A 15,733-nucleotide genomic window follows, 5' to 3' on the forward strand; every position below is an offset into this window, starting at 1 on the left:
ATTCAATGTATAGACCGCAGATTGAAAACAAACAAAATAATTTATTTTTTCCACTGTCAACTTGTGGAACTCTTTGCCAGGAAATAGTGGAAAGGCCCTAACTGTAACAGGGTTCCAATAAGAACAAAATAAGTTCAAGGAGCTACTAGCCAGAATGGGCAGGGATGGTGTTCCTAGCTTCTGTTTGCCAGAAGCTGGGAATAGGCAACATGGGATGGATCATTTGATGAATTTCTCTTCTGTTTGTTCCTTCTGAAGCACCTGGCATTGGCCCTTGTTGGAAGACAGGTTACCGGATTAGAAGAACCTTTGGTCTGACCCAGCATGACCATTTTATTGTTCTTGTATAGAGCTGAAATGTCTGAACCTTGCTGTACCCCACTAGATCTCACTTCCCTTCCAGAGCTGAGAGTGAGCCTGGAAGTCCTGACAAAGTCTGTCTCTCTCCACAGTTAGTAAAAAGTAAGAATATACATTAAAATGTTAACCTTAAGGTGACTTGCCACAAGGTATCAGAATGTCAGTATTACAGCTGAGTGAGTCTAATATTTATTTCATCTTCTTTCTTTTATATAGGAATTGGATACAGTGCTCCTGTCAGCTAATTGCTAAATTGTCTGCCTCCTCCCCCCAAAATAGTAGCATTTTCCAGTCCCTTAGTAGACCCTGGATAGAGATGATCTGTGTGTGGGGGAAGGGCAGATGGGGTTGGTTCCTCCCCTCACCATTTGGCTTGTACTGAGGATGCTTAGTAACACTGCTGAAACCCCTGTCCTCAGTCCCTCCCCCCCACATCACGGTGTGCACAGGTCACCCTCCTCCAACCAAAATCTGAAATGGTACCCTTGCAGAATGCCAAACTGAAAATAGCCACAGCTGAGAAGCATTCGAGTCAATAGCAGAAACCAGTAGGATCAGTCCCTGCCTCTCCATTTAAACAACCAGTTGCTTACTTTTTGAATGTTTGTCTGCATTTTTGACCCACATCAGATCTCTTGTGTGTGTTGACTCTGAAGCTAATTCAAGCAGTTCTTGAATGGGAGAAAGATGGCAACAAATGTGCTGCTTCTGATTTTTCTCAAAGAATGCCAGATGCCAGTAAAAGTAATGGAGTTTTGAGGCTCTGTTTTTGACTGGTTTCCAAAGCTCTGAAAGTTGGCAAAATGCTGCCGTTCAATTCCTACTGATTCTGTAGATGCAGAACATGCAGTTTCAATGTATGGACAGAAGATGTCAACTGCAGCTGCTGCTGAAATACTGCATGCTAATGTTTAACAAATAAAATAGACTGTTTTATTTAGTTAAGCATAGATGTGCATTTCTAAGCATTATGTACACCTTTTGGCTATTATCCTTTGTTGTTTGTTTTATTTATTTAGCAGGCTCCCTGATCCAGGGTGACTTATAAAGGTAACAGAAGTACAATAATGCAATCCTTGTACATGTAGATATAGATACAATGTATGAACACACCTGCAAAATTGTTATTTTTGCTGTGACCAACTTGCAAAAATGTGCAACTTTCCTTTGATCTAAGTGGACCCCTATTCATTACCATAATCCTGTCTGTCTGGATTTTTATTTATCAGCAGTAAGGTCAGGGTCCAGGTGTAACTCTGCTGTAACATTGATAGGTAACAGGGATTCTGCCACCAATCATAGTGTGAAATACTCGTAGGGGGTGTTCAGCTGCAGCTCTTAAGCAGGGGTGCTGTATGGGTTGGGTGAACTTCAGAATCCACCGAATGAGAAATTTTTGAAAGCCATGAGTGAACTGCCTGAGGATTTTGCAAACTCAGCTTTTTCCTACTTGGGTGCATTTAACCCTCTTGAATGTTCCTGTGGGTGCCAAAGGGGGTTGCTGCTACTAGGCTTTGTTTGTCCTGAAGTTCTCAAATTATCTTGCTTTCCCTGAAGCTACTCTTCTGCTTTCTGCCGTGGAGACCACACTAGTAGGGACCAGTTCCCAGCAATTTTACTAGTGTTGTCTAGAACTTGGGAGCCACTAAGTAGGGCTTTATCAGTGGTCGCCTCGACGTGATGGCCAGATGTCGTGGTATCAGAGGGCATGTGATACTGACAAATGGTGCAAGGCGTTTGGGAGATCTTGATGGGAAGCTGGCCAGGACGGACATTGGGAGCCAGCGTGGTCTGGCAGCATGAGTAAAAAGACACATTGGCGTTCAGTCCAGTGAACAGTGCAGTCCAGTGTAAACAGTGCGGCTGACTCTTCCGCCATGGAGGCTATTGACCCACACAGGCTCAACCCCCTCCTGTGAGTTGGCAGAGTTTGCTGACGATCATGACCTCTCCCTATTTACTGGGGCACGTCATCATTTCTCCTCTCCTCCTATTTAGCAGGAAACCTCCATCTGTTACTCCCTTAGCTTCTTGCACAAACACACAGCAGCTCTGGGCATGTTTTTATTCCACCCACCCTTTCCCTTCCTCCTTTCCGTAATAGGACTGAACCCCACACACAGCTGGCATATTAAAGGAATTTAGGCAGGTGGGTGTAGAAGGTCATATGCTGATGACGGGGCATTGCAGCTGGGGAGGAGGCCAGCTGAACAGCTCCACATTTGCTTAAGCCAGCCCTGCATCTGACAGCACAAGATGATTCAGTGCTCTTCCATCAGAGCAGTGATTGCTTTAAAGCTGCCTCTGATTCCTCCTGTCCTCCATCGCTCAACTGCTGTCATTGCTTATTTGCAATCCACACCATTCTTTAGAACACGTACATTCCTGGTTCTCCCCTTCTCGCTCCCCCCACTCCAACACGTTTGTGGAAGACAATACACCCAAGGTCTCTCTGGATGGGTCAGATCGCCTGTTCTGAAGTGGAAGCATCAGGGTGGATGGATAAACACTGCGTCTGAAACCTTATGCCATGTAAATCTTCTCTGTGTGTGTTTAAAAATACATGCGTGTGTTTCCGACAGAGACACTAAGCACTCGAACCATCAAAATGATATTGCAAGAGCAAGGATGCAAGAACTGCAGGGACTAGTAGTGGGTGCAATAAATCTGTGTGACTCTACAGTAGTAATTACTGTGTGAAAGTAATAACGGAGCTGTGCTGAATGCGAGGCCGACTCCTCCAGCTTCAGAGGATCCACGTTTCTGAAGGGAGGCTCCTGTTTGTTAAATTAGATATTGTGCTGCATTTCAGAAAAGGTCACATTTAACCAATGCCGCTTCTGCTTTATTTTCCTGGTACATGAGTGGAGCCTCCACTGGCGCATGATTTGGTATCCTGTCCAGCCCTGCTTTGGTGCATCCTGCCAGTACCATTATGTTGGCAGCAGCTCTGCGTTGCTTTATTTATTGCAGCATTAAAGATGCATAGATTTATTTGTACTGTGTTCATAATTGCCCTAAGAGCAGGAAATCATACTCCAAAGTAGCACTTACAAACAGGAGGGTGGGGAAGGGTTGATGCTACAGCTGAACATCCCACGTTTTGAGGAAATTTGGACCAGCGTTGGCTCTTTGTGACTCAAGCTGTTCCGCCCCCCCCCCCCTTTTCTTCCAGGCTGTTTTTATTATTATGTGTATTATGGTGGTGCCTAGAGACTCCGACCAGGATCAGAGAGGCTGGGTTTCCGCACAACTATGAAAAAGGGAGGAATTGGGCTGCCTTCTGTTTAATGAAATAATCTAGCTCCAATTTCTGACCTGGGATGTGCCCCTGTGTCTCCTAAAGGGAGGTGCGAATTGAGAGCAAAACGTGGCTCTTTCTGGTGTCCGCCTATGTCTCCCTGAGCTGACTAGATCCAAACTGTGTTAATGCCCAATGCAGCTTGTATTGTTGCTGTGTGAGTAGTGTATACTGCAGGCAGGGAGCATGGCGCAATGTCAAAGCCTGCCATATGGCACCATAGGAATATGGGATGGCGGCAGAGGGCCTACTACTAGGTCCCAGTGCCAGGGGTGTGTGTGTGGGGAAACCTGTGCATGTCACAATAGTGGAAGTGGGGCAGAGGGAGGGCAGTAGCTTCAGCAGTGTTATGGAGCATGCCCAGTACTAGCCAATCGGGGGGGATCTGATCCTGTCATTCTCCCTCCCCGCTCTTCCCCTCAATCACATCTTTACAGGGACGACTACAGCACTTGAAACCTCTATTTTTTTGGCAGAAAACTTGACAATTAGTTGACAGGAGCACCGTATCTATTTCCTATGTAAGAAAGAAAATTAAATATTAGATCCACTTAGCTCTAATACTAACATGTCCTGACATCTTGTGGCAAGTCACTTAAGACTTTAACCTTAACCAGTGTTCTTTAATGTGCATTCTGACTTTGTTACTAAGTGCAGAGAGAGAGAGAGACCCTGTCAGTAAGTAGCGCCCTGCAAATCCTCAGCTATCCGCATCCGCGCATGTAGATGTGGATATCCACAGCTCATTTTTGCGGACATGGATGCGGATACACATTTCATATCTAGAACTCTTCAAATTCGCAGATCTCCGTTTTATTTCCATGGGTATCTGCATCTGCAGGTGTCAGTGTGGATCTCGGTGACTTGTTTTTGCACATACACGTGTGGATGTGCATACAAATTTTGAATCCGTGCAGGGTTCTCCTGTCAGGACTCCTGGGTTCTCGCTGGAGTGGGGTCTAGTGGGTTGCAACGGGGCAGATACATATAGGTTTTATATAAGAACATCAGAATGGCCATGCTGGGTCAGACCAATGGTCCATCTAATCGAGTATCGTGCCTTCCAATAGTGGCTAATGCCAGGCGCTTCAGAAGGAATGATTAAAAAAAGGCAATAATCAAGCGACCCATCCCATATCTCCCATTCCCAGCTTCTTGCAAACAGAGGCTAGGGACGTCATCCCTGCCCATCGTGGCTAATAACCACTGATGGACATATCCTCTTTGAATTTATTTAGTTCTTATTGGAACCCTGTTACAATATTGGTCTTCTCATCACCCCCCAGCAAGGAATTCCACAAATTGACTGTGGAGAAATAATGTCTTTTGTTTGTTCTTCTGTTGCCTATAAATTTAATTGGGTGACCTTCTTGTGTTACATAAAGGAGTAAATCACATTTCCTTATTCACTTTTTTTTATACCATTCATGATCTGATAGACCTCAACATATTCCTCCCCTCAAAATCATTTCTTTTCTGAGCTGAAAAGTCAAGTCCTTTTAATCTCTCCTCATACGGAAGCTGTTCTTTACTTCTAATCATTTGTGTTACCCTTCTCTGTATCTTTTCCAAATCCAATATATCTTTTTTTTTTTTAGATCGGGCAACCAGATCTGCACGCAGTATTCAAGATGTGGGCATACCATGAATTTATATAGAGGCAATATGATATTTTCACATTTTCATATTTCAGTATGATATTTTCATCATTGTCTATTCCTTTCCTTCCCAACATTCTGTTAGCATTTTTGATTGCCACTGTACATTAAGCAGATGTTTTGAGGGAACAACTGTATTCACACTGACTCCAAAAACTCTTTCGTGAGTGTTAACAGCTAATTTAGACCCCCATCACAATGTATGGATAGTTGGGATTATATTTTGCCATGTGCCTTATTTTGCATTTTTCAAGAGTGAATTCCATCTGCCATTGTGTTGCCCGTTCACCCAGTTTTGTCGAGATCCCTTTTGTCACTCTTTGCAAGTCAGCTTTGGATTTAACTATTTTGAGTAATTTTGTATCATCTGTTTACCCCTTTTTCCAGATCATTTATGAATAAGTTGAATGGTACTGGTCCCAATACAGACTCCTGGAGCTCATTGTTATTTAACCCTCTCAGTTCTCACTAGTTATTCCTGCCCTTTGTTTCCTATCTTACTGAAATATTTGGCAATGTTTTCATGATCTACCCATCCTTCAATTAATTTAATGCTGAGACTTTTGTTATCTTTATCACTCTGCCTCCCTCTGTTTATAAATAAATTTCCTGCTGGAAAGGCAAAGCTGAGAGCGGCAAAAACTCTATTGCAGTTAAGAGCGGTGTCTGTGGCTAGTGCATGGGCTTTAAGCAGACCCCAAATATGAAATGCAGAGGTTCAAACTTTGTGGGCCTACCTAATTTGCACCCCTGCCAGGTGCTACTAAAAGGTGGTGGTGGTTTGTTTGATGGAAATAGGGAGGGGAAAGAGAGACATGCCTGGAGCAAAGAGACTCAAGTCTGTTCAAAGTACCCATAGCCCAGGACAGAAAAATAATCCCAAAATGTGCTAATACTTATACTGCAGGAATAACTATCAGGCCTTGCTGCCCATCTCCCTTCCTGGCCAATCCACATGGATCCCTATGGTATAGTCTGTAATCTTTGCCCACCTGTGTTTTGAACAACTCAAGCAATGCAGCTTTCATCAGTTCCCTTGGGAGGCTATTCCATAGCCTGATAGCCTGAGACACAGAACCTTTATTTTCTTCTACACAAGTTCTGGTTGTTCAATACCTGTTCCTATGAAAACCAGAGGCAGTTGGAGTTTTAATATAACTTTAAATTATGTTGCCTTAAGTACAAACTTGGGATGAGGGGTGTTGCTTGCAAACAACATATTTTACAAGCGCTGATTTTTGTCCCCCTCCCTTGTTCCATCCTGCTTTTAAGCATACCCCTCATTGTTTGCTTTTTGTAATAAAATGCAACTCAGGGATGCCCTCGTATAGGTATTTAACAAAAAGATTTAAAATAAAGCACCCACTTTAAATTCTCCAGCAGGGGATTACCTTGCTGGTATTTACATATCTATGCAATAAATATTTTAACATGTTAATTATACACTAATAAGAAAATACCTTTTGAACTTTCTGCCAAATTACCACACGCAGAACCAGATCCATCAGGGAATTAAAAGCAATTAGTTTTGTAACAGAGTGTGGTCACATTTGTTTCTTCTCTGCAAATTGTTCTGAGGTCGCCCGTCAGCCTTTTTTTGTCAACTGTTTAGATAAAGACCGGTAGGGCTTAGAGACTTTGGCTGCTATTTAAAAATGGCTGCCATGTAAGGTATTCGTTTTGCATCTGATGTATTTCTTGCTCTCGAAGGGACAAATTCACCTTCACACCCATGAAGGCAGCTTTCATTGAGCCCGTGGGACTGTTGCTGGGGTGAGGCTGGTGGGCTCTGTTATGCAGCTGTATTACACATGGCACTCCCAACTTATGCGTTCCTAGTAATCGTTGCACTGCTGTGTAAACTCCTAGCTGCTCCTTCTCTTCGGTAGGCCGGTGTCAGTATCCCCATTTTACAGCTGGGGCACAGAAATGGGAAAGTCAACCTTGAAAGAAATCTCCCTTCATTGTGTGCTTCCATTTTGGGGTTCCAGATTGATTCTCTGAAGGCCGCAGTGCTGCGCATATACAGCTCCAATGGACTTCACCGATAGCTGGGCGGCTCAGAAATGGAGGCCGCTTTTATAAAGTTGGGCCTTGCCAACTTGCTCAAGGCCCTGTAGCAAGTCAGAAGCAGAACCCAACTCTCCCAAGTCCTAGCTCGCTGGTCCACACTGTCTCTCGACTTTTGAATACACCCATCAGATGAGTGTCTGAGTGCCATTAAGGAAATTGGGAATGCCTCATGCAGGCTCATATTTTGAGTAAGGACTAGGCCCAAAGGGGGTTGCCCATGTGGATCTGAAGGCAGAAATTATGCCAACTACAGAGCCCTATTCTACATTCCTGACATGGGTTACGCTCCCAGTAGATGCTGGAATTTTACCCGAGTAAGAATAAGCTGGCTTGGGCCCAGGGTGGCATCTTTAGATGCAGGATTTACCAATTAATTAACTTTGTCCTTAATACAACATACCTTGCGAACCTGAGGTTCCATTTCCTAGGTGAACTGCATTTACAACTCTCTCCCTTTTCTTTTCTTTGCAGACTGAAAACTACTCTTTTGATTCCAACTACGTGAACAGCAGAGCCCACTTAATAAAGAGGTATGTGGGTGTGCTTGAAACTGTTCCATTTGCATAGCCAAATTCAAATTGTTTAGCATGCTTTTTCTGCCCTATTATATACTACTTGATGTTTTGTGTGCAAAATGTTTTGGGAATAATCATTTGATTTTTTTAAAACAGTATTTACTTCCTATTAAATCCCATTGCTCGTGGCTTTTAATAAAGGGAAATCTTTTTTTGTTTTTTTGTTTGCCTCCTCACTGAGAACTAGCAGTGACTTAGGCAAAATGCTGTTACCCTGACAACTTTAAAATGTACGGACTTCATTCCACTTGAAAGCATAGGAATCCAATGTTAGATCTGGAGGGTGAGCGCACCCTGCCAGGTGAGGAGGTAAGAGAAACTTGTTTGGGGCCAGGTAATTTGTTTTTGATGTTTGTTCGCTATTTTAGTTGAAATGGTAAAGCAATCTACACTATTTTTGGGATTCTTCCCCCCCCCCCATTAGTACAACTAAAGGGTCAGCCTATTTTCAGCCCAGCAGTTATCCCTTTGGTGAATTTAGCCTATGGGTAAATTCTGCTCCCAGTAATTAGCTAAGGTTTCCATCACCCCACCTTAACTCCATTGACTTCAACTTGGTTATATCTTAACTGAGAGATGAATTTATTTTATGGGGAAAGTCTAAAAACTTTGTCCCCCCCCCTTCCATTTCTAAGCCAAATGACATCTAACCAGGAGGCCGCAATGCAGTGCAGGAGATGTGGATCTCTGGTAAGTCCTGCGTCTGTGCCCTGGGGGCTGGGAGGGAAAGCTACTCCACTCCTGTTCACAGGGTAGGACTAGACCAGGGGTCTCCAACCTTTTTAAGCATAAGATCACTTTTTGAATTTAAGTGTAACCCAGGATCTAGCTAAAACCCAAACACCCTTGCCCCTCCTCCTTCCCACCCCTTCTCTGAGGCTCCGCCCCAGCTCACGCCTTCCTCCCTCCCCCATCTCATTTGCTTTTATCAGGCTGGGGGCAGAGGTTTGAGGTATAGGAGGTGTTCAGGACTGGGGCTGGGGTTCGGAATGCCGGCTCCATCTGGGCACCGTTTACCACAGGTGGCTTCTGGATGAGGTTCAGTGGGCTAAGGCAGGCTCACCCCTCTCCTGGCCTTGCACAACTTCCAAAGCAGCCAGCAAACTCTTTCCATCCCTGCCCCCCTTTGCTCTGTGGAAATGGGGTACATGGTGGAGGGAGGGGCATCCTGACATCAGCATGCCCTCCTCTTCTTCCTGTGCCTTGCACAGCAAGCAGAAGGCTCCCAGAGGACCGCCAACGCAGAGGGCCGGAGCAGCACGGCAGTGCTGAGAGGGGCAGATGAAGTGCCAGAACTTGATAGCCTCCTGGCCACACCTCTTAGGCAGGTGTTGTCCAAGGCAGGCTGCAGCAGCTGGCACCCCAGGCGGAACGTGTGATCAGCGCCCCCACCTGCACGGCTGTCAATGGACTGACGTCATCATCGGGTGCCCCATTGAAGGCGGTGCCCTAGGTGACGGCCTAGTCGGCCTATAGTCATGGGCTGCCCCTGGTCTTAGGATCACCTGTCAAAGGTTCCAAGATCTACCAGTAGATCCCGATCTCCTAGTGGGTGACCACTGGACTAGACAGCCCATGAGCGGTGGAGGAACAGAGCTGCTTATCCAGCAGCCCTGTCTCCTACTCAGAATTCCCTCCCATTTCCCAGCTTACGATCTGGGAGTCAACTCCTGGACCAAATTCTGCCATTTTATCCAGATAGTTTTATTCTTGAAGACAGTGGAGCAGCAAAGGTGTAACAGCCCAACTGCACCCTGAACTGTTTAAATATTCCCCCAACAGTAGAGAAAATCCAATTACTTCACTGGCTAAAATCCCATTTATTTACATCGTAAAAATATAAGGAGGGAATTACAAGTGCATTTTCTGAGCAGCTTCAGTTTAGTCAGTGATGGGCAGGTATATTTGTTTGCGTTGTTCACGATGTTTAGCAACGATAACGTGACTGCTGGAGAGAAATGGGCTGCCTGCAACATATCGCTCCTCTCAATATAGTCAGGGTTCGTTCTTCTCAAAAACAAATCTATTAATCTTTTTCTTTTTTTACGCCTAACATAAAAGCAAGCCACATTCCTGACTCCCACAGTAAAGTTTACTCTGAGGCAATTGTTCTGGGATTCCTGCAACTGCTGATACTCAGAAACCTGCCTTGCCTTTAGAAAAGTGGCAGTTCTGGAAACCTGTTGTGTGACTGTTGCATTATGACCTGTCTCACTGCAGGAAAGACAAGTGCATTGTCATGCAGATTGCTTGCACATGAACGGTAACTCTGTGTAGGACAGTAGTCTCCTCCCCACACTTTTACTTGTCTTGCACTTGAAGTCTAATGAATGTCATAAATGTTACACAGACATTTGAGAATTGAAATGTCATCTGTTTAAACACTGGAATCATTTTAATTCAGCAAAATCTTTGCTTTTGTGGGAATGTTATAGTTGCTCAACCTTTGCTGTACAAATCTCCCCAAATCTGTGAGTTTGTTTAATCTGTTTATACCATTTTTATTTTTGGTCTCGCACTCTCATGCACAAAAATTAATCCAGGATTTGAGGGTTTTCTTAATTTAAAATTCTCCTTCTAGTCAGGCAGTGGCGTCAATAGGGACATCTTTATTTAACAGATAGTTTTTGAAGGTTTCCATGTATTTTCACAACCCTCTCCCCCTTTGTGGTTCTGCAAAGCATGAAATGGTAGGTGGTCCGTTCAGTTTCCGTGGAGACACAAAAGGGGCTTTGCAAAGTAATGAAAATGTCTAGTAATTCAGTGCTTTGAAGTGCAGACCATTCCCAGGACTAAATTATTTTCGACAAAGCCAGCTGGCTGGGAAGTTTGGGCCAGATCCTCAGCTGGGTATAGCTTCAGTGAAATCAATGCTTATTTTTACCAGCTGAGGAGATAATCTATTGGTTCTTTTTCAGTCAAAACAGTGTTGAAGGACATAGTGAAAGAGCTCCTGGGTGGGTAGTTCTGAAACTGAGCTTTGCGATGCCTGCCAAGATAGATTGTAAGCTGTTTAGGGCAGGGACTTTCTCTTGCTCTATGTTTGTACAGTGCCTAGCAGAATGGGGCCCCTATCTTGGTTCACCGGTAGGTATTCCTGCGCTGCAAACAGAAGCAATGAAATTGAGTGGAGAGGAATAATCTCCACATCAGCTTGGTCAAAGTGCTGTCAGCACTAGAATGGGAGGGGCAGGGCTTAATTAATGCCTGGGCTTGCCAGCCCTGGCGCACCTCAGCTTGGCAGTTCATAGGGCAAACTCAGAGGTGCTGGAGCTATCAGTAATGAAAGTAAAAATTTGCTTGAGCCCTTGCACCTCTTTCATTACAAATGAATCACTGGAGAGGAAGTGGCTTAATGTAGCTCGTTCCTGAAGAACCCCAAGGTTCCTTCATTATTATCCACCTGCTCCTTTAGCTTCTGCTTCTTCCGTTCCTTCTCAGTCGCTGTCCTTTGCAGGCCGCCTTTGTCTGTTCATGGATGGGCACTTCCACTGGTTTCTCCTTCCGTTTCCCCAGCAGTAGCCAATTGATTGCACAATGCTGCGGTATCAGCTTGTCGTCTTTGCTGACCTTGCGGTTCTTCACGAACGAGCCACATTTCAATGTGTTTAGGCTGATGTCCTTAAAGTTGTACCTTGTACCACAGTTTACATAGCTGCCAAAAGTTTCTAGGGTTGGTTGCTTCCAATGTTGCATCCATCTGCAAGCCAAAGAAGAGTATTTCCCAGCCTTCAGCTCTTTGCATCTCTCACGAGCACTTTGCCTCAACAAATATTGGGAACTCTCTGTGATATTGGCTTGCTCTTGAAGCACTTTTGGTAATCGGTGCTCTGCTGCTGTGTCTCTCCGTAGTGGCATGGAAGGCAAGGCAGCACCATTTTTAAGGGGCGCTACTGGAGATCGTGAAATAAAATGGCGCTTGTAAGCAGATGGTGTTTCCATCTTGCAATATAACGAGTCTATAGGCAGCATCAAGTGTCATTTTTTGAGGAGTACAGGATCTTTTGAAAAATCAGCCCGTTGTCGGAAAAACCGTGTCTAAACCGCGGCTTCAGTTTCGAAATGGCACTTGTTCGAAACAGCGCCAGAATGCAATTATGCAAATGAAGCATGGGATATTTAAATCCCTGCTTCATTTTCACTTTTGATGTGCCTAATTTACATCCCTCTGCCTACAGAGGGGGTGTAGTTCACACACCCCCTCAGAGTCATACCTATCTTTGTACGCCCTGGGAGCATTAATAAGCTGCTCCTACCACAACAACCAGAGTTTACTCTGCAGTTTTATGCTGGGTTCTGACTCTTGCTAATCTGAGATGTCCAGAGCCAATGTCAGCATCCGTAGTGAGACTGTGGACCCTGCCGTGCTCTGAACCTGGTCCTGTGAGGACTGGCCCCAGTTGTGGAGAAATGTCTTGGGGCAGGAGGGGTTCTTTTCACTGTGGGGCCTCCTAAGGACTTAGGTTCAGTGTTTGTGCAGTGCCTTGCACTATGTGACTGGGGCTCCTGGGTCCTACTACAATACAAATCAATAAAACCAGCGGTGGTGACGGTGATGATAATTGAAGCAAAACAAGCTTGTTTCCTTGAAGGAAATCTGAGGCCTTCTAGAGTCATGTGGTCCCTAGGACTTACACTTGTCTGCTGCTGCTGGCTCTCGGTTACCTGGTCTCTGCCCGCTAAGAAGCTCTCCCTGGTGTGTGCGCATAGCCACTCCCTCCCAGGAGGTAGAGGAGTAGGACCCAGCCTCAGGGGGAGAATGCCCTGAACCTCTTTGTTTCCGAATGCTGACGTAGTCAGGGGTTGCCGCTCTCCAGGTACGTTCTCGCCGTTCAGACCAATGCACCTTACCCATCCCTTCGTGTGGTTCTTGCCTAGGCCCATTGAAGGTGACCTCAGAATTGCATATTGTGCACTGCTTTTTCTTTTGCAACTGGGCTTGTTAGCACAGTCAGAAATAACGCACCAGAGCAAACCAAGGGTCCATCCTGTCCCAGTACTTTGTCTTTAATTCTTCAGATGGAGGTGTAAGAAACCTCCTAATGGACACTATAGGGAATAACCTTCTTCACGGGGAATTTTTTGTCCCAATACCAGGCTGCTATAGAGGTTGGTTTATGCCCTGAAGCTTCTAAGGGGTTACACTCTTGTAAGATTTTATCCTAGCTAATATAATTTTGAATGTTCTTATTTGTATAATGTCTAAACCTTTTTAGAATCCTGCAAAGCTCTTGACCAAAATGATATCTTGTTGCATAGAGTTCCCCAGGATAGTTTTGCAGCATATATTAAAAACCCCTCTGAAGACCAGTGCAAGCTGGATTATCTGTTTTGCAGAATGAATGGATATGGGAGAAAATGTTACCCTGGGGGGCTCCTTTTGATCGTGACATTAATCGTTGGCCTGACTGACAGTTTCCTTGTACCTTAGTACTCAACAGCCTAGCTAGGGAGTTGTACCAAGCTGTACCTGGCACATTCAGCAATAGGTTGCCTGTATTCACAGGGCACCTCCATTTCTTTTCTTAGAATGGTTCAGAGCGGTATGTGACATGCCAAGATGAATGGGTTGTACTGCTGTTGTACTTTGTCTCTTCCTGTTCTTCTCAGGTATAAGGTGGTCCTCTGTTCCTGGTCTTGCCTCCAGTCTGATTCCACTTTGTGCTGCTTCTACTTTCCGTCTCTTTGGCTCATTCCAGAATGAGCAGCAGCCCTTTGCTTGTGTGAGAAATGAGCAAGATCTTTCTGCAGTTCTCACAAACCTGTAGATGGTTCCCGTTTCAGACTTGCAGCTAGTCCTAGTCACCCACCGGAATGCGCATTAAGATCAATGAATAGGGTTGTTAGTGTGTCAAACTGCGAACACCCTTTTGTGGGCCTGAATTGTGACTACCTGTGAAAGAGATTCTCCCCTCCACCCCAATAATACAGCCAGTAAAAGTCTTGCTTGAGGGTTATGACATCATGCTGGCTAAGAGAGACTGTATCTGATTAGACTTGACATGACAGTAAATCCCTGTTCTTTCTTAAACCCAGCAGTTCAACTTTCAAGGACTTAGAGGGGAATAGTCTGAAGGATAGTGGGCACGAGGAGAGTGACCAGACTGACAGTGAACATGATGTCCAGCGTGGCCTGTACTGTGATACTGCCGTCAATGATGTGCTGAACACCAGTGTGACTTCCATGGGGTCTCAGATGCCTGAACAAGGTAGGTCGTGTCTGTGCAAAATATTGTGTGTTAAGGGAGATCTGTGGAGCTTTCTGACTGCAGTGACAGTGGACAGCTAGATGCTGATGGCTATATTTTCTTGCATGGGGGTGTGATAAGGATGCTTTTCATCCTCCAAGTGCTGTATAGATATAAATACATCTTCACCACCTCCTGTCAGGTAAGTGAACAATGAGGGTTATCCCCCATATCACAAATGGGGAAATTGACATTTCTATCCCACCCGCCCCCATGTATGTGACAGCAATTCAAATGGCAGAGTTAGAATATGAGTAGGAGTTACTTGTTTCTGGACAGGTGCTTGTTGCACTAGGCCTCGCCCTAATCAAGGATCAGATGCCTTCTTTTTGACACACTGTACAGCATTTCAAGAGCGCATGAGCAGACGTCATCCATACAACATTTAGAAAAGGCCAGCTGAGTGTATATACACATTATTCACACATTCCACAGGAGATTAGCTCAGTCAGGTGGGCGAGGTATTCGCGTGTCCCCCCCCATCTAAACTGCACTTTCCCCTATTACACATACCCACATGGGGAGTTGGAAAATCAAGCCATGATCTAAACCCAAATGAGTGTTAGCTGGAGGAAAATAGTCAGAGGAGTTCAGCTGAGCCCATTCCTTCATATGGACTTAGGCATGAATGTCGCTTTTAATGTCTTACTGATGCAAACCTCCTCTGTAAACATCCTGTCATTTTCAGTTAAGATATATGAATGCAGTTTGGTGCTCAAGTTCAGGGAAGCCTTAGGGGGACTTGGATATCTCTTAAGATAGGCTGTAGCGAAGACTCATCTGGAAGCCTCACTGCTAAAAAAAACCTTCAAGGATGTGAAAACAAAGGCTGTGATTCTGAATTGGGCTCTAGCTGTTGAATTTGATTCCTGGTAAACATCATTAAAAGCCATTGTTTTGCAGTAATAAGAGTCAAATGTGGAGAGTTCTCCCCATCCATGTCATAAAATATTTTCTTTAAAAGAAACAGTGATCGCTACGTTAATTCCCGAGGGACACTGCTAAATGGCCATAGTTAACCCAGAAATCTGTGCAAGTTGGGAGTATGCAGAGGTCACCTACCAACTCTGTACTGCCAGCCACGCTAGCTGGAGGGCGTTGATACCTACAGCGATCATGTATTTTCCAGACAACCATACTGTGGCTAAAGATGAAAAATTTAAACATTTATATAACTCTACAGTGGTAATTTAATTCTCTGAGGACTAGCACTGTGACACAGAATGTAGGCTGATAGGTATCATTTATTATTCTTTTATTACAAAGAAATTCTTTTTCATTTCAATCAGGGAAAGGTTTTCCAAGATGCTCCTTGCCGTAAGAGATGGCTCTGGGAGTGAAAATGTTCATAATTGATTCCTGACCGGTTGGAATGGTCTGAACACCATCTGTTAAATTTTTGTCACATATTTTTTTTTTTTTTTTTTTTTAGTGGAAAACAATCTCGGTGGAGTGCCAGATTGGCTTTGACAGAGATTATGTTTCTGACAAGGTTGTGCACTGCCTGCAGTATGCACG

The 15,733-nt window shown here is 44.6% G+C and overlaps 1 protein-coding gene across 5 annotated transcripts in view; it reads left to right on the forward strand.

Annotated features, from left to right (window-relative positions):
- The window catches only part of PCDH19 (protocadherin 19), a 128,449-nt gene that overhangs the window by 57,822 nt on the left and 54,894 nt on the right, over positions 1-15,733 (forward strand). For 3 of the 5 annotated variants that reach the window (XM_075896753.1, XM_075896754.1, XM_006137421.4), the window contains exons 3-4: positions 7,864-7,922; positions 14,004-14,176. In XM_075896753.1, coding sequence (XP_075752868.1) covers positions 7,864-7,922; positions 14,004-14,176 — 232 coding nt within the window. Of the gene's footprint in view, positions 1-7,863; positions 7,923-8,154; positions 8,296-14,003; positions 14,177-15,733 lie in introns of those variants that run through there. The other 2 variants (XM_075896755.1, XM_075896752.1) reach the window with 2 other exon arrangements.

Source organism: Pelodiscus sinensis, chromosome 13 (assembly GCF_049634645.1).
Source record: "Pelodiscus sinensis isolate JC-2024 chromosome 13, ASM4963464v1, whole genome shotgun sequence".
In the NCBI taxonomy this organism is placed as follows: Eukaryota; Metazoa; Chordata; order Testudines; family Trionychidae; genus Pelodiscus; species Pelodiscus sinensis.